The sequence below is a fragment of the Eleginops maclovinus genome, chromosome 3 (genome assembly GCF_036324505.1).
Source record: "Eleginops maclovinus isolate JMC-PN-2008 ecotype Puerto Natales chromosome 3, JC_Emac_rtc_rv5, whole genome shotgun sequence".
In the NCBI taxonomy this organism is placed as follows: domain Eukaryota; kingdom Metazoa; phylum Chordata; class Actinopteri; order Perciformes; family Eleginopidae; genus Eleginops; species Eleginops maclovinus.
The window spans coordinates 6,348,457-6,367,367 of NC_086351.1; the positions used below are offsets into that span (position 1 = coordinate 6,348,457).

The window sequence follows — 18,911 nt, forward strand, 5'->3', positions numbered from 1 at the left end:
ATATTATACACATCTGCCATACATATCTGTTTATAGTACACATATCTATATATTGTACATATCTGCCATATACATCTGCTATACATAATATATGCATCTGTCCATACCTCCTCATTCAACAATGTAAAGTATTTAAATACTTTCAATGTATTCCACATATGTATATATTTCACATCCTCAAATCTTTATTGTTAATATTGTAAATATTCTTCTCTCTTTTTGCACTACTTTATTTATCTTTTGCACCATGCATGTTGAGTTGTTGGAGGAGCACGCGACATAAGATTTTCATTGCCAACATATACGCTGTATCTGCTGTGCATATGACAAATAAAACCTTGAAACCTTGAAACCTTGAAATCTAGCAAATTTTGTTATCAAAATAAATGTATTGTACATTTATAAATGAGTAGATATCACATCTATCTAACCAGGGTCAGAATCTCTCTAACAAAAAACATTTTTCTTGAAAATAACCTCACCAATTATTATTTTTAATTAATCATTTTGTGTACAAATCCCTAATGTAAGAAATGTGTTTAGAAAGGCAAAATGCAGTCATCCAAACCAAAGTATATTTAATTTGAAAAATGTTAAACAGTCAAAAAGAGAAACAGAGAGGGCATTTTGGCTTTAAAAAAATCTGTAGAGATGTACACATCATCAAATTCTTTTTTAGTCACCTGCTACAGCTTTTGGGGAGGCTGTCTTCATTGATTTCAACTTTCAGGTCAACACAGAAGATATGTTTGAGGTAGCTTATCAGCTACACGTTACTTGAATAACAAACTCGCTTTTCAGAAAACATCGCACGCAACAGATTTTAAATCACAGAACTTTTATTTTTTTCAAAAGGGAGAAAAATCCACATTCTCAGGTAAAGAGTTGTGAGGAGGGAAAGGGGGTGGGGTTGGGCAATAAAAGGGGGACAATGTGAGAAGCAGGAGCCATTAAATACAGCTGCTGGAAGGTTATACAGAATGATCAATAAGCTTTTTTCTACAGCACCGGCAAGAGATTTGACACAGATTTGCTTTAGTCAGGATTTCCAGAGAGTATATGAACAAGAAAAAAAGGGTCAAAAAAGAGGGTGGGCTTCATACATAGTTTCTCTTTCAGATTATTTTAACTTTTGGCCAGCAGCAATAGTTTTGAAATAAGAAATCAACATTTGGATTAAAAAAAGAGGATAAACCATGGCACCCAAACAGTTTGAGAGGGAGGAGGGGGGGGGGGGGGGTTAGGTAATTAAAATGAAAATCAAGTTGAACGGGGGCAGTAGAAGAGCAGCCATCTTGTGACAGGAAGCTGGGATCTCATCATGGTGAATTCAGGAGACATCTGAAACACAAAGGGATTGATGCTCTAGTCAGACACAACAACAATTACATAATCATTTTTTCTACTCTCAACAAGAAATGTATACATTAAGGGAGAAATAAATACATGTTTAAAATACTTACAACTAGCAGGTCGGGCTCCGTATCTTCGCATGATCTGGTCTTGTGTGAATTTCACAAAAGATTCATATTGTTCTGAAAGAGAAGAAAATGACGGTGAGGGTTTGTGCTGTAGATTCAAAGTCTGCCTGAATATGTACACTGTATCACCACTAACAGGAAATCTGCTACGTCTCTTTTTTGTTCGCTTTTGATGTGGCAAATAACAAAACTGTGCATCACAGCAAACATCTGGTAAGGCTTCTGAGTCTCAGCTTTTTAAACTTTGGTTCAGTCTCCTCCTGTTTGATGTACTGCATTTATTTGAATACAGCCAAACTCACAATATAGTCATTTCGCAGCCTGTGACAAAATCAACTTAAGTTTGAAAGCCTTTATTGGTCACAGCAAAAGTTATTGGCAACAAAAGGTTGTTCATTTAACCTCAGCCTACTGCCAAGCCGGAATGTTGCGGTTTATAGACTTTAAAAAGCACTGTTTATGGCTAAATTAATGTAGCCTGGCTATACCAGCCTACGTACTTCCGCCGAATTTCATTTTGCTCCTGCAAGTGAGACTGGGCAAGAACTCATTACGTACAATTACTGGAACTCAGAATTCTATCGGTCCAAACAGCGAACAGGGGGAGGGGTTGAGAGCGATTACGTCTAAGTTGGTGCCGAGTTTGAATTGTAGTCTGGTCTGTAGTTCAACAATGGCGACGGAGGAAGAGACGCTACTAGCTATCGGCTCGGTTGTTTCAACTCTTGAAGGAATTCTTCCTTTTTTCAAATAATTGTTTCGAGTTACGAATTGTCCCCTGAATTCTTAGGTTACAATGACAACATCGACACATGTCGTTGACAGCCATTTTGACAGCCACGCTCGCAGGTAGCGATTTGTTCAGTACTGTGAGAGCGGCAGTAGGAAGCGCCAGGTCAGAGCCTGCCCTTCGGCGCATAACTTACGTCATTACCAAACGTTAGTGATTGGTTAAGGGAACTCCAATGATTTTAAACTTCAGACAACTTTCCAGCCATTACAGTAATCCAAATCGTATGACGCTGTTCCAGACTGTATGCCGGAGAGAATCTAAGTCAAACAGGCTGGTATTACCAGGCTAAAATCAATGTGTTCTTAGTAGGGAAGGAGCACAGGTTAGCTTCGGCTGCTAAACAAAAATGCTACAGACTTTATTGCCCTTTATTTACAGCCAACTGTTTGATGGAACCATTGATGCCAGCACTGCAGACGTTATCAGTTATGATATGAAAATATACTAATGCAGGAAGGGCAGGATGTTTAGTCTAACACAATGACACGTACTCTAAATCACTGGGGTACCAATTTAATTGTGAGGTAATAGTTCGGCTAGTTTTTTCCCCCCCTATTTCGTGGAGAGCAATGTTTATTACCTGCGAGTTTTGTGTTAAGGATCTGTTCGTACTCCTCCCGGATCTTCTCCTCGTGGTCTTTAAGCAGCCTCTCACACAGGTAGCTCACCTGCTTCAGTGTAAACGAGGGCTGATCCTTCCTTGAGGCACCTGAGAAACACAAAATCAGATTGGTTAGGAAAAGGCTGAATCACTCACATCTCCAGCGCGGCGGTAAGTCACAGACAGAAACGTCCTCCCTCCAGAAATAGGTGCTGGGCCAGCTGCAAATTTAGAGCTTTGCTTTCAGTCATCCCTCACCTCTGCCAGCCGACAAGGTCATGCAGCACTAATGTGGGCCCTTTCTCTCCCCAAAGTCTGTCACAGTGCAACTGGAGCCAGCTTAAGCTAGGTGATCCTTTACCCAGTGGTCTTTGAGGTCTGTTGTGAGCCGTTTTAGACTGAACTGTTTGTAAATCAAAGACGAGGATGGCAGAGCCAGGATGAAGGTTTAATGGCCGTCTCAGAGACAGAAAGAGGCCGGGTTAGTAACAGTGCAGTCAGTGTGATGTATGAGACCGTTCTGCAGAGCAGGGAGGGAAAAACCCAAGAGCCTAATGCCCTGAGGCTGGGATTACATCTTGCAACCCAAACTTGCCAAAATTGTGCAAGAGGCATCAAACTGCAGCACTTCTGCTGCAGGACAAATGTGATTTCAGAGAGGACCAAAAGAAAACAAATGTGCTTTTGGTAAATAAGTTAATAAAAAAAATAAAGCTATAGTGATGCCTACAGGAACAGCCATTTTGAAAAGGAAAATAAAAAGTGTCAATCACCAATAATTTAATCATCGTTGATTGAGATGTTTTCCCCAATGACGTGTTCATTTTTTAGGTTTGTTTTGCCCTTCAAATAACATAATATGAAAGTTATTCAACTCTTTTTAAACTTGTTATCAGTTTCATTTGTTATCCTTTGAGATATGATAAAGCATGAAAGAAGTATTCATTTCAACAGGATATGAACAAACTCAGATGAGTGAGACATCTCAATTCCAGGAGTGGGTTGAACTATAAATCTTTCACAAACTCACATCTGGAATCACAATCCCTCTGCCCTTGTGCTTGTATTGATGAGCAGCAGTAGCCTGCCTCTTGAGATTTGAGTTGTTCATGCAGGTCCAGCCAAGGATCTTTTGGCAGGCCTTGCAGAATGAATGACCTCATCATTCGTAACCGTTACAAAGATTAGGCTCATAAAAAGGTTTTCAGTCTGTCTTTCTGTTTGATGGTGTTGTTGTCTGAGTTGGCTGACACTTCTTGCTAACCAGAACAAAACAAAGCAGACATGTTATTTAAATCACCCGGACGGCAAAAGGTCTTACTTTCATAAGAACAAAATCCTTCCACAGCTCTCCAAAAACCCAAAGCGATCTACACATCTACTAAAATGTTAGCGCTCTGTATTCAGCTACAGAGGGCATTTTTAGAACTGGACCATGATAAATAAACAGCTGCTCTCACAGACAAACACATGTTTAGCACGGTGGTTAGGAAAACCATAAAGTGCGATGCTGTACCCATTAGAGCTGTACATAACCAGAAGCCTTTAAAGCCATAAAGTTAATATGTGTGTACGGCCAACAGTAAACTGTCCTACCTGGTGGGGAGCTGGGAGCGTTGAGGGAGGAGCTGGGGCTGGGGGCATCAGTGGAGCTGCAGGCCTCCGTCTGGTTGAAGGCCCCTTCCAGCTGCCGCCGCCTCTGGATCCGGCTGTACTCGTGACGGAGGTTCTGGAAGATCTGCTCTGTAGTGGGCAAAGAGAAACGAGGACAAACTGTTTAAACTAGGACAGAGGACATCCAAAAAATTGGGGTGGCACATGAATCAACCCTGTGGCAGCAATACAGTGCTCCCAATGGGCTGCCAAGGCAAATGCACTCACGAAGTTTCTTAATTAGTTGATTCGATTTCATTGCAAGTCACTTGAAAGAACTATTAAAAGAAACACTAGTTCAATCTTTGCTGGTATGACCCCCCCCCCACCCCCAATTATTTTCATTTGTTTAGTCATTAATGTGTGGAATCTAAATACTACGCCTACCACAACCACATTCATACAATGTTGAATGTATTGCAGCATTAATAAAGGACTATTGCAGGAAGGCTTGATAAATCAACGTTCTCTTAAGATGAGGTACAGCTCTGCTCACTTAACTCTGTGCGATCACTAACGTAACACGGGTTCCAAAAATCCAATCATCAACAGGAAGTAGAGACATGACAGGCTGACATTAGTGACATACCTACTTCACTGCAGCAGTGGCAAACACACACACAAAACTGAGCCGACTAAAAAGACACAGCACCTGATCCTGTGACTATCACTTTCACTTCCAAAACTTTTTCATGGTGTTGGCAGCACGTCAAGTTACAGCTGGTGAGAAAGGCTTACGTTAGGCTGCAACATAAATCAGTGTTCTTTACTGGGCTGTAATAAAGTAAAAGCCTCACATTCTTCTGAGGTCCGTTTTAGTGGTTGAATAGATGCTTGAGGTTTGGGTGGATACAAAATAAACTGATTTGTGTGGAAAGATCTGTGTGTTACAAGACTGCAATGCAGACGATGTAAAATAGGATACTACTTGCCCCACTACACGCCTAACATGATTACCAGCGCTTCATGCCTAACTGAAAAGGTGTTAAGTTCAGCTATGTAGGCCAACTGAAAAGGTGCAGACCTGAAAAAGCATGCAAGTTCATGTGATGATAATAATGACTAATTTCCTTTATCTGGATAGGGTAAAAAAAAAAAAAGTACCTGACAAGCTCATCTGCTTTTATATGTAGCACAGAAAAGTCAAACATATGCTTTGCTATATTCTTTCTGAAGCCAAGGACTTTTTCAAATCAATATATTTGTGGTAGAAAGTTGTGATTAAGGGACGTAGTTCTTTCCTCTGCCTGTATTGTCTAATTGTTGTTGCAATGATTTAATAAGTTGTAAATATGGACAGAGATTTTGGAAATGGCATGTAAGACCAAATGTAAAAAGCACAGATTAATGATTCCGTGGGCAGTGAAAGAGGCCTTCTGAAAGGTGTGTTGCTGAAAACTGCTGCCATCACATGTTTAGGTTGAAAACCTGCCATATCGAGTGTAATAAAACACTAATCTAAATGTCCCTTCAAGTGTACTGCTGGCTGACCGCTGCTCCAACATCCAAGATTGTGTGTGTTGGCTAGTGGCTGTCGTGCACAGTTTACATTATGTTGTGCTGTTAGCATCACTTTGGTTGTTTCTTGCAATACAAGAAATGGAAGGTAAATGCAATCTAAAAAAAACCAAAATAAAAAAGGCAATGCTGGTTAAGAAAGAGTCCTTTATCGTCCCAAATATGGATCCTTAGAAAGATGCTTATGCTGCAGCTGCTGTAACAGCTTCAAAGTGGGTCGCAGCAAAACACACATATCTAATTATAAGGTTAAAGTTCAAAAACGTCTTCGGAAAACAACACACACTCAAATAGAGCTGATAACCATATGTAGAGGAGGAACTTTATCTTACTTTGTTTATACACTGGGGAAGTCTTTATACGTGTTGTGCCTCTATCTGGGGAACCGTGCCTCATTTATCTTGGGTGGGGAGACGGCTAGAATTCATCATGCTGCTTCAGCCTGCTCATCGGTTAGCTTGTTGGATCTATCCACAGAGCCAGTTTAAGAAAGCCATGTAATGTAGCCATGCACTTTTGCACTGATGCCTTCACAGAGATGCAGCTACCCCCCACTCGCTGTATGTGGCCTCTGAAAACCTTCCATTAACAATACAGGACCCTAATCTGACAGGCTGTTTGTTTAGCTACAACAGGGCTTTTCAGTGGTAATAAAGCCATGTCACTGCAGGGAGAACAACCTCATTCCCAACACACAAAGGAGCTGTAACATGAACTGAAACAATAAGTAGATTGACCAAAAACTGAACAATTTCAAATAATAATTTCACGATTTGCTTCATTTTTGGAGTTTTAATATAGCCAATTGCCGTTATTCTTTGTCTTTGGGTTATTGAACGCACCCCTGGCAAAGTAACCAATGCAAAACAAGCCTCTTTTTTTGTGGTTCAGGCAATTTTGTGGTTTTTACAATTAATTGAAAAGTAACCAAAAGAGTAACCATAAACGACAACTAAGAAATGTTGACGCCGTAGCTGCGTCTTTTGATACTTTAATTACAATGTTTTTTATGGAATTCAGTAACTGGCTAATACAATAAATGTATTTTTATCCCAAAATATTCTGGCTGTTAAGGTTGTCAGTGTTCCGGAATGTATTAAGGCACAGATTTTGAATATAAAAAAGGGACATTCTGTACATGCACACAACACACGCAGTTTGTCTTGTTTATTTATTTTCTTGCTGGGGTTGCACATCCGTTTAATTCAGCTTACCAATGTCCTGTGGGAAACCCCATGTTTAAACAAGGACCGTATGGGCAGCGGGCTCAAGAGATAAATAAAACCCGAACTATATTTGGTTCTACACTTCTGTAAAAATGTCCTCATGTTGTATTTATTTTTATGGAAGTACAGAATCTTGTTACTCTACAATAAGGTATTAACCTAGGCAGACATGAATGTGTCTACTTAGATATCACTACTCCTGGGTACATCTGACTGACCAGTGAAACCCTTTACTGCTGCCCGTCACTTCCAGCTCTGCCAACTACCAGTAGCTCAAATGTGGGTGTCGCTTGGCAACGATGACCCCTGCGACAACCAGGCAACGCAATCAATCACAGAGACTTCCGGGAGCCAGGCGAACACAGTGGATAAAGCCACGGCTAAAAAGCTTAGGCTCAGTCCAAACAGTGAATACGACAGAAGATCGGCCAGATAGATTGGATGTGGTGGTGGGAGAGAGAAAACAAAGCTGACTCATTTCATTTCACCCTCCACTGCTAAAGAATTGGGGGCGGGGGGGGGGGGGTTCGAATAACTGCCAGGAAGTAACTTGATGTATTATGGGGTCAGTTGAAGTTGCCTGTCTGCTGGAAAGAACTGAAGAGTGACCAGGTTTCAAAACAGCCTAAGTGGGAAATGACCACTAACAAGTGGTCAAAAAAGTTTAGGTTGAGTGCAGGATACATGATCAGTCTCGCAGATTGACCAAGGTTTCAAGATGGAACTGCAACCTACACATTCTTCTAGTCAACCAGTCCAGCTTTTTAGATAACATCTTTTCCCATAAACACACCAACCTCATCTGTCATCTGGGGGGAATTTTACCAAAAGCACAAGCCCAGACTGGCAACACAAGAATGAGGCAGAAGAGAATGTAGTGAATGATCCCATCTACATTATAAAATAATTACCTGTAGATACCTTGGCAGTCTGATCCCTGTCTTACCTGCACACACACACACACCACATTTCTCACCAAAGGCAAACCTGACTAGCCGGAAAGCATGTGTGGGAATAGACGGGTGGGAGGGATGACAGCTGACCTTTTGCTAAATACAAAACTGCTTTCAGTTGGCAAACCACAGTAAGGCAGGCTGGCGGCACCAGTCCCATGAGGGGCCTCTTTCTGGGTGAAGGTGAGTATGATACATTGTATCTGGACTTCATGTCTGCAGCATAAAAATCTACATTACTTTAGCGGTGCAGCTGATGTGCTGCATTTCAGCTAAGCAGACAAACTCTGAAAAAAAACTCCCAAAGGTGTGTTGGATACTTAACATAAAGTGTAGACAAAATAATTAGAAATGACAGAACAGACAACGTGGAAAAAACAGATTACACACACACCCCCAATAGGTGAACCACAAAATAACAGGGGCATGAAAAATGTGTCTTCACAACCTGGCCCTCAGGCACCAAATATCTCTCAAGCACTATAAATATTTTTCCAAGCAGAATGAGAATCACACATTTCAGCAGAAGCTAAAATAAATGCATTTCACAGGAAGCCAGCTCTGACATTATCTCCATCAACACTTACATCTGTGCCTGTGTTAATGCTCCCAGCATACCCTTCCCTGACTATTTAATGAGCGATGTGTGCAATGATCTCGAGGGTCATCTTGCAATGATGTGCATTATGAAGCACATTTTGTTCTTATGGTGCAAAAACAGTAACAGACACCATGATTTAGCCAATGTCTTAATTAATGATACAACTGGGGCATTAAAGTCTCATGTTTGTACTTTTCACAGTTATGTTTCAGGTGACATGTTATTCACCTCCTCTGTAGGTACATTGTACATACAGAACAGAAACCTAAGTGTATGTCTAATCTGTGTTTACAGGATTTCCAAATCACATAATGACAATCTAAGAGTTAACAGCATGAATTAGCAAACCGTCTCCATCTTGTCCTTTCCCGTTTTATAGCAGTGAAGTGATCAAATAAAATCAAGGACAACCAGCATTTTTATAAGGAAAGAAAATCATAGAGGATAAGGATTGTGCCTCACTGCTATCAAACTGCCCGATCTGAGTGACTGGCACATTCAATAAGCCTCCCTGGATTGCAGTAGACACATATCGTAATTAAGTTGTGTGCCCCACACCCGTCCAACGCTCACAGCAGAGCTTTTCAAGTCAAAAGGGAGAGTAGACGACAGACATAAAGGAAATGAACAATGCCTTCCAGGCCTGGAGAGGAAAAGAAATGGTTCTGGTGCATAATGGAAACCCCCACTTCAATATAAGACAATTGTGGTACTATGGCCACGGAACATTACCCAGGCAGCTCCTAATTAGCAGCCTGCCATGATGTGCCTGCTGCTGTGATGCCATTTGTCTTCTCATGAGAGCCAACAGGCTAGATTATCACCCATGTGCTGAAGTGCAAGCATGATCTTTTGTTTAAAGCCCACCAGATTGTATAAATGTTTAATTGAATATGTAATAGCCACAATAGAACAAACAATAGATGCATATTGTACACGCAAAGATGAAAGGGGCTTTCCTATAGCTGTATTCTATTTACCCAGTGCTAGAAATAGTATTTGATTTAGCTATGCAAAGAACTTAGACGCTAATGTTCATGGGCTACTCAATATTAGCGTATGTAAGCTAATTCAGTAAACTATGCAACAATATAGTCAGATGGAGAGATGCCAGCGGATTCATATAGAGCTAAATCTACGTTTGTACATCCACTGATTTATTATGATTTGAAATAGTATCTGTGTCGGTAACTTAGGTTGGTTCCCCTTCCTGACGTTAGCTTTAGCTAAGCTAACCTTTTAGCCTCCAACCCCCATTCTGATTCTCTCAACTAGCTAGCTATCCATTCCACTCCACCCAAACCCCCTCCCCCATGACACCCACCCTGAAAAGCAAGAATAACGTCAAATCTGGTTGAATTGTTTACCTGGAGTGAGCCTGTGTTCGCCTCCCATGGCGGGAGGAGACATCGAATGCGATGGGCTGTCGACTGGGGGACGGAGGTTGCATCTTTGCGGGGACGGAGTGCCAGCAGTCCCCGGTAGTGGATTGCACCTTCTCCGCTTGGGAGACTGGGGACTGAGGAGGGCCTCAAACTCCATCGACCTCTTTAACGTTGCTCCACAAGCCATGTTTGCTAAAAGAAACTGGAACAAATAGTTGGAGAAAAACGAACCACAAATACTGGGGTTTAACGGTCGTTGTTGGTACGTTAAATCGTTGCTCGGATTTCTCGAGCCTTTCTTCCTCTCCACAACAACGGATTTTCTTCTCTGAGAAGTAAGCCAACTGCCGAGCCTGCCTGCTGAAATTTTAAAACGTCACAATGACAGACCATACCATTGGTGGAAAGAGGGGGGTTCTTAAATATTTACAATATATCACATTGAATATTTCACTGGTTTAAATTGTAGTTTTTATTCAAACTTACTTTTTTAACTCTGTAGATAATAAAACACTGGCATTAATTGGAATTTTGTTTTCTTTATTTACCTTTTTTATGTTACGATCTCTGACGCCTAACCCTTTTGTTGTTGTTGACTGCTTTCCGTTGAACTCAAACTGAAGGTTCACGAGACGTCTGGTGGTGGTGGTGGTGGTCAGGTAAATCAGGTAGATTACAAATTAACTCCAAAGTAATGTTAATCTCCTACAGTAGGAAGCAGATTTTATTTCTTTGCCGTCTATCAACAACTAACATGCTTTCATATTGTGTTCACCAAACATAAAATAACGTTTATGGTTATATCATTAAAGGGTCCAATTACCAAACAATTGCCTATTTTGGAGCCTGTAGTTTGATCCACTGTCAAAGAGTCAGTAACTTTTTTTAAAAGGGAATATAATGCACAACTGTTCTATTAAATTCAATAATAAATTGTTGTTTTTATTACAAGACCTTATTCAGTATGTATAAAAACATGCTGCATTGTATGCCTCCTTTGGCTTGCTCTTTCCCCTACAAAATGATGTATTGATACTGTTTTCAAACCATTCACTTACAAACCTTTGCAATCACAAGACTTCTGATTCTTTGGCCCTCGACAAAGGTTAAACATGAAGGCTGGGTATGATTAACTTAGGGAATTTGCTTAAAGGACAAACAAAGTACAAAGTAAAGAGTCAAAGAAGAGTGTGGTCAAGTATAATCTTTAATCATTTGATATGTTCTGTGTAGTTGGTGCACCTGTGAGTTTAAGCGTATGTATGTTAAATATGTGCTTTCCTGCAGCTGCCAGTTGTCACTACTGCAAAGAGTGTTCTAGTGTCTCTGCTTGTTCCCTTCATGGCATGTGCTCCATTTACCTCGACACACTGCTTGGATTCATGTGGTGAACATTGTGGGAGACCCTCCTATGCAAGAGGCTTTTGTTGAGTTGTGGCATTCATGTGCAGATGGGACAGGCAACCCACAGGGCCCTCTGTCCCTGCAAGCCCAGGGACAAATACTCAAACATAAACAAGCAAACACTGTTAGCCTTGGCTGTCATTTTAACAGTTAAATACCAAAAAACGGCCAATAAATAGACCACATAGCATCTTTACAGATAGTGACTGTAATATGAATAACACCATGGGTACAGTGCATACGTTATAAGTCATATTGTGTAACATGTAGGCAACCGTTTTGTCAATAAGTCAACACAACAATGTAATAAAATGTCAGACAAGAATATACAACAAATTGGTCTTGATGGATGTGGCCGAAAGTTTCGGTTACCAGGACACAATGTTTCAGACGAGGGAGAGGGTTAAAGCTCTGAGAATGGAACGCGGAGAGGTCAAATGTTGAAGGTGAGATGGCTACATGATATTATCACAATCATAAACCTTTTGTCTTTCCTGAAACAATGCCTTGAGATGAATGGCTTTTCCCCCACTGGAATCTGTTTCCAGTTAATTGTTCTAACTATATTTTAAAATGTCCATGTTTTATTTAAGATTAAAGTAATGTGTTATATATTTGTTTTAAAGGTCATGGTTTCTCCTTAAAACTTTATTTTCATTGAATATATTAAACATAACATTTGTGTTCATCATGTTTCCCATGTTATGCTTTTAAAATCAGATTTCTTTTGGATCACCTGTTTCAAATACTGATTTTTGATCTTTACAATAATAGCCTAGGTAAAAAAATATGTGCCAACATTAATAAATGATAGGAATAAATCCTGCTCACATGTACAGAATATTTTATTCATTCTCTGTTATGTCTGTTAGAAAAACCCAAGAACGCCAAAAAAAACCCACTTACTCCTTAATTTCAACTGATATTCCAGTATTGACCGGCTGATTTTTCATCATTTCTGAGACTGAGTGAAGTTCCATTGCTCTGTTGGTGTGTATCTCATGGTCAGAGATGGCAGAACAGTTGATTTCTTCTGTGGCATGTAATCCTGGGGGTAAATCCTGTGTAGTCTTTCTACACCTCCCAAACTCACATAGCCTTTGTAGCAACTGCAGCAGAACAACTCTCAGCTCTCGACAGCGCAGTGCATACAGCAGTGGGTTGACTGCGGAGTTGACCAGGCAGAGAGTGCTGCAAAATGCAAAGGCCCTCTGTTGGGCGTGGGTCAGAGTCACAGAGACATCAGCTAGCATGAAGGACAGTGCAGGAAGCCAGCAGCCCACTAGTATGAGCAGGATCATGCCAAAGGTGCGTGCTAGCCTGATATCCATCCTCATGCGGGCGTGGCCTGTTCCTGCTGCTCCCTGGAGGCTGGTCATGGAGGACTCATGGCGGTGGGCCTTCCACAGGATCAGAGCATATGCACACAAGATCATAGTCAGAATCACCAGTGTAAAGCTGGTCCAGCAGGCCAGGTACCCGTGGTTGATGTAGGGAAACAGGCGCGAGCAGGATGGCTTAAGCTCTGTAGGACACCTCCAGCCCATCAAAGGCAAGAAGGACATAACGATAGTGGTGCTCCACAGGATCACCAGGGAGAGCTTGGCTCTCCTGCGGGTCAGCAGCACCTTATAGCTGGAGGCCTGGTAAATGCAAAGGTATCGGTCCAGAGCAGTCAGAAGTAAACTCCCCACTGAGCTGGTGAAGGCCATTGTCACACCACCTAACTTGAAGAGATAGGCGTCAGGGCCGTCACAGTGCTTAAAGAGGTGAAAATCCAGGAAGCTGATGGTAAAGAAGCAGCTGGCGAAGACATCAGCCAAAGCAATGCTGGCAATGAACAGATAGGTTGGTCGCCTTCGCAGGGTGGCGGTGGCGGCGATTACTCCCAACACAATAGCATTTTCCAGCAGAGTGAAAGGACCAGCCAGGAAACAAATGGAGCCGATGGCTTTCTTCTCAACGTCCTTGAGGACCATGTAGCACTCCAGCTGCACACAAGACCTGTTAGCTGCTAGGAATACACAGATACAGACTTTTAACTAAATCTGCCATTATAAATGTATCCTCATGTATTACATTTGCTGAAAACCCACATTATCTAGAACCGTTTTTAAGATTCTAAGAAAAGGAAATGTGTTTCTTGAATCTGTATACCTGTTTGTGATGCATCCATTTCAACTGTTATAGTATGGGTCAGCGCTAGACTGAAAAACATAAAGTTATTTAAATGTGTTATTTAAAAAAATATTTAAAACAATGAAAAAAAATGAAGCAGAAGAACAGGAAAACTGTAATTGACAGAATTTATAAAAAAAACGTTTTGATTTTACAAATTCTTACAGTGCATGCAGAAAAATAATTTAAAAGTAAAAAATATTAACTGTCATTTAACTTTTCTAGCAATACCTTAAGTTTTCAGCACCAGTTTGTACGTGGTGAAGGCCATCAATGAACCTAAATAAAGTAAGTAAATAGAAAGAAAGAAAGAAAGAAAGATGGACAGTTTTCCACTCTGTTTTGTGTACACGCACATGCATTTTTTGTTATACAGTTACATATAAATACACTCAGTTATATTCGTGCACACATGCACATGCATTTTTGTTCTTTTGTCTAGCTGGCGCCAGGGAGCTCAAGCCCCTACGGACTGAACCACTGTCCAAATGCTTAAGACATAACTGAAATACAGCAGATCAAAACATCCACACTAAAAATATTCAGAATTTATCCACGACATCATTGCCTTATAACAGTCAGAATCAGAATACCTTTAATCGTCCCACAGAGGGGAAATTTTCATTATTAGAGCAGAAACAGCCACAGACAGACAAACCTTGTTGTTCACATCAGGGGAATGAGACCGGCCACTTCCTGTGGAGAAACAGATAAAGTAGAAAATGTGATGTGTTTTTGCTCTTTGTCAATATTGAACTAAGTGCTTAACGGGAACATTAACATTTGTGAGTCAAGACAGAAAGTCATTTACAGTTCAGGGCAAACAGACAATGATCATTACAGTATCTGAAGGTGCTGATATTGAAGAGATGTTGTATTACTGTCGTCTAACTAAACTTTGTATTATTAGGATCTGCAGACATCTTCTGTCATTTTAGTTATTTGTTTAATGAATAGCTAAGGTGCTGATTTTACTGAAAGTGTATTCAGTTATATTAAGGTGCCTATTAACACATTTGACAGGATGAAGACTGCCCCCTTTTGGAATTAGAGGGGATTGTATTTTTAATAAGCGGTAAATTGTTGGGTGAAGGTCACGGCAGATGAACAATTTCCTTTAGTGCATCACCTGTATGCAATCAATAGATTAAATTAAGTGTGGGAAGCTGATGTGGATTTGGATTTGATTAAAGTAAATAAAGCTCAGATAAACAGAGGGGCGACCTGTAATTACTTGCATAGAGTGCCTAAAACAGAATAGATTTGTTTGGAAAAATATGCCCTAAACATATATAATAAATGTAAATCACTCTAATCTTGAAAAAAAAAAGCTATGGAGCATTTAATTCAATAACACAAAAAGAAACATTCAAATGTATGAAGGACAGAAGTAGGCTGATGGTACATGATGCAGTACAAGTATAACATCGACTAAAGGAAACACCTTTCAGGTCACTTTATTAGAATATGACATTGCCGTATAAAGGCATAGGAAATGTCTATGAGCCAAAGTGGTGTGGCAAAATTACTTTTCACAAAGGCCATATTGACTTGAGGCACAATATTTCACAATTCAACTATAGGCCATATGGGTGCAAGCACTTGTGGATATTACACCACCTCGGGCTCTTTTCTCCCTTGAGGTGAAAAGTCTTTCGTATGTTTTGACTCTTAAGAACCAGTAAATCTTACAAAAATGAATTACTCTACAAGAAAGCAGCAGAAGTGCATCTACAGGAAACTAAAGATATCATAAAAACCATTTTACTCACAATACTTCCGACACGGACACTGAAATATGATTGAGCAATAACCCCTTGAGTCACTGTTTCACCCGGCACATTGTTTCAAAATATCACAAGCCCTTCAAGCATGACTAGAAAAAGTAAATCATTGTTTTGTAGTAGTAGCAGAAAATAAATATAAAGTAACAGATGAACTGCAAAAACAAACATAATGAGAATAAAGCCGTAAGCGAATGAAAATTAAAGATAAATTATTTCACAGATATATGATCACATTGCCAGGGTAAATACAAAACAAGAACATCACTACACACTTAATCGGAAAAAAGTTCTAAGAGCTTACCCTTAGCTTTCTTTTGTTTGAGGGTTAATGTTGTTTCCTTTCAGCAGCAGAACCACCACAACATCAGCAGACTGACACGAAGACCTGGCTGCAGCTAAGTACATGAGTGAGGGGGGTGTGATGACATGGGGGAGAGAGAGGGAGGGAGAGAGAGAGAGAGAGAGAAAAAAGAGACAGAAAGACATGCAATTGATGTTCAGCTGGAGTCTGTGATACAACTGAGAACAGAGTAATAAAGTCTAATGTTACATGTTTGATTATATGTAATAGAGCTGAACAGGACAAGGTAGAACATTTATTCAGTAATATGGTACAATGCAGTGATCACACACTTCTTGAGCGATGTCTTTCCTGGGTCAGGATGGACTCCAGGGAGGAGAGCACTTGTGAAGCAAGTGTGAAAAACACGTCGATAAAAACAAAACAAACACACTTTATTAATAGAAAAATTTAGACATGGCCTTTAAAAAATATTTTTTGTCTTTGAATCCATTCCTATGTCTTAAAAACATATTTTTCAATATTTCCTGATTTAAGATTATTGAGGTAAAAACACCATCCCAAGGGTTAGAGAATGAACTTGATTTGACATGCTTTAAAAATAACCATAAAAGACATTTTGCGATTTAATCATTCGTATTTGTGCTGCAACAGAAGAGGAAGAAGAAGAAGACATACTTTTATTAATCCCTTACAGGGAAATTGCTTTTCTCTACTCTGTTGTGTTGACACACATTACACATGCAGAGGAGAGGTGGCAGAGCAGAGAGGCAGCCAGGTACCCGGCGCCAAGGGAGCAGATAGAGGTTAGGTGCCTTGCTCAAGGGCACCTCGGCAGTGGCCTAGGAGGAGAACTGGCACCTCTCCAGCTACCAGCTCACTCCATTTTTTTTTGGTTCGATTGGGACGTGAACCGGCGACCCTTCGGTCCCAAGACCAAGTCCCTACTGACTGAGCAACTGCCGCCCTAAACCACTGCCGCCCTTTCCAACTATTTTGCTTTGCAACTATGACTTTCAATTCATCTTCATTTTACAGACAGTATCTAGCAATACACATGCACACACACACTCTTTCATCATGGATTATGTTATTTTTAACATATTGCGTCAAGGATTACAGGAATACTTTAATTGCGTGCCTTCTGTGTGTATAAAGCAAAGACAATAGGATACAGGGGATTTTAATGTGGAGTGCATCCGCTGTTTAATTCTTGTTAACAGATAATCCACAGTAAGTACTGAGGTGTGCAAACAAGGTTTTAAATAGTTTCTTTTCTATTGACTGATACTTGAATCCAGTAAGTGTGAGGAGTAGTACTGTTTGTGTTACAACAGGGGGCGATGCTAAGCAATCATCACAGTGGAGATAATGAGTGACGCAGTTTGTCTTATGACCCTCTGGTGAAAAGAGGAACATTAGTAGTTCAATAGCAATTTAATCAGGTCAGAAAGTCACACACCTGAGGCATTATTAAATGAATTAAACTTTTAGAGAAAAGTATGTTAAATAAGGCAGAAACTGGGACTATGATAAATGATAAGGAAATAGGGCAGAAAGATATGTTTGGTAATATCATTTAAGACAGTATTCAAGTACGTAATGATGGGCTTGTAATAAGACAGTGGTATCTGGTTCATGATGTCCTCCTGTGACCTGAAAGATTCAGCAGAGCAGAACACAGGAAATGTGATTAGGAACAGACAGCAGAGCTACTATAAGATTGCTTCTCAATCACTGTGTGCCCATGTGCAGAGTAAGAGCACAGTACAAAATAAAAACCTTGAAATGTTCAATTTTCTGTTGGATAACCTGATGCTTTTACACAATCCCTTTATTTCCCTGAACACAAATATCAAGGCTCGGCTTGCTGTTTCAGATTGATTCCTGTTAAATCCATTAATCACATTTGCTCTCTTCTCATTTCCAAATTGCTAGACCTTCAGACAGCTGCAAGATTACTGATTCGAAAAACACCATAAAAGATTTACAGATCCAACAAAGATCTAATCACTTCACCGTCAATTATGAAATAATGCATAATTGTTTGATTTCATCTGGAAATTACATAATGCATTTGTAAAAGGTTTACATGGAAATTTAAAAGGGGTTGAAAAGTACACAACTCTCTTCAAGTCAACATTTACCATAAACAATTAAAGGTAAGTGCTTTCACAAAGTAAGAGTAAGTCGTCTGATATATTAAAATACTGGATTCGAGTTTGAAATAACCACCACAAGATTTTAACTGTAAAATATGAGCTCCCAAGTTAAAACTCTCAAAATCCCAGACACAATGCAAACAGCTTGACCTCAGTGTCCTTGGATGTATCTATGAGAAGAGAAACAACAATAACAAACAACTGAGTTCTTCTTCCCCTGCAGGGCAGGAAGGGTATTGGGTTATTTGAACATTTCCCTACGGTAGGAGTTTTGTTTTAAAGACACTTCAGATTCAAAGACATCTGAAGACAAGACTGAGCACTTGAGGAAACATACAACTAAGGCTTGATTCTCCATGGACCTGCTTGAATTAGAGTATTAACACATACATAGAAACATGTAATAATAACTTTACTATACCCCCAATGTTATATTTATACTTTTTTGTTAATTTAATTATTTTTCCTTTTCAGCAACTATTGCATCATAGGTGTAGGGAATAAGGCAGCAGCACTGGGTCTGAATTTATGGGGTTAATCTGACATGATTTCTTGTATTTCTAAGATGTTTAAGACAGGGATGTGTGTCTTTAACTAAACCGTAGTCAGGTGTTCAGTTATGGGAGTGTACATTCCAGGTGAGTGTATACAGGCTTCTTTGTGTAAGTATGTCACTGTGCTTCTGCTGGGAAACAGAAAACAAAAACAAAACGTGTCAAGAAATGAGAAACACCAGTTTGTATTACCAGTGGTCACTGCTGTGTGCCAACTTTGGCTGATTAGTGTGAAACTTTTTATTTTCTTCTCACCCACTTCCGTTTGTGTGGGTTTGTTTCACAACTTATTTCAGACTTTCTCATGAAACCAT

At 40.0% G+C, this 18,911-nt stretch overlaps 2 protein-coding genes across 7 annotated transcripts; both read right to left on the reverse strand.

The window, feature by feature from the left end:
* Nucleotides 1-821: 821 nt before the first annotated feature.
* Nucleotides 822-10,564, reverse strand: akirin1 (akirin 1). The gene is made up of 5 exons (XM_063879995.1): nt 10,194-10,564; nt 4,472-4,618; nt 2,855-2,983; nt 1,464-1,535; nt 822-1,341 (listed from the first exon to the last, which is right to left on the reverse strand). Exons 1-5 carry the CDS (start codon nt 10,396-10,398, stop codon nt 1,331-1,333), a joined length of 564 nt encoding a protein of 187 aa, XP_063736065.1. The 5' UTR covers nt 10,399-10,564; the 3' UTR covers nt 822-1,330.
* Nucleotides 10,565-11,406: 842 nt separating this feature from the next.
* On the reverse strand, nt 11,407-15,981 carry cnr2 (cannabinoid receptor 2). Of its 6 annotated transcripts, none has more exons than XM_063880403.1 (5): nt 15,882-15,981; nt 14,452-14,489; nt 14,025-14,072; nt 13,773-13,822; nt 11,407-13,626 (listed from the first exon to the last, which is right to left on the reverse strand). In XM_063880403.1, exons 4-5 carry the CDS (start codon nt 13,789-13,791, stop codon nt 12,518-12,520), a joined length of 1,128 nt encoding a protein of 375 aa, XP_063736473.1. In that variant the 5' UTR covers nt 13,792-13,822; nt 14,025-14,072; nt 14,452-14,489; nt 15,882-15,981; the 3' UTR covers nt 11,407-12,517. The 6 variants fall into 6 exon arrangements, with proteins under 6 accessions (XP_063736473.1, XP_063736470.1, XP_063736471.1 ...); XM_063880400.1 differs by having other exon boundaries at nt 11,407-13,629; XM_063880401.1 differs by having other exon boundaries at nt 11,407-13,629; nt 14,387-14,489; nt 15,882-15,963.
* Nucleotides 15,982-18,911: the final 2,930 nt, after the last annotated feature.

Bases quoted from the DNA above. Each gene is read 5' to 3' on its own strand.
- cnr2 (XM_063880398.1), bottom strand. From the start codon at position 14,155: ATGCATGTGCGTGTACACAAAACAGAGTGGAAAACTGTCCATCTTTCT. The intron at 13,823-14,024 runs GTATTGCTAGAA...TATGTTTTTCAG, and splicing joins ACTGGTGCTGAAAACTTAAG to TCTAGCGCTGACCCATACTA. The intron at 13,630-13,772 runs GTATACAGATTC...GTGTATTCCTAG, and splicing joins AATGGATGCATCACAAACAG to CAGCTAACAGGTCTTGTGTG.
- akirin1 (XM_063879995.1), bottom strand. From the start codon at position 10,398: ATGGCTTGTGGAGCAACGTTAAAGAGGTCGATGGAGTTTGAGGCCCTC. The intron at 4,619-10,193 runs GTAAACAATTCA...TGCCCACTACAG, and splicing joins CGAACACAGGCTCACTCCAG to AGCAGATCTTCCAGAACCTC. The intron at 2,984-4,471 runs GTAGGACAGTTT...TGTGTTTCTCAG, and splicing joins CGCTCCCAGCTCCCCACCAG to GTGCCTCAAGGAAGGATCAG.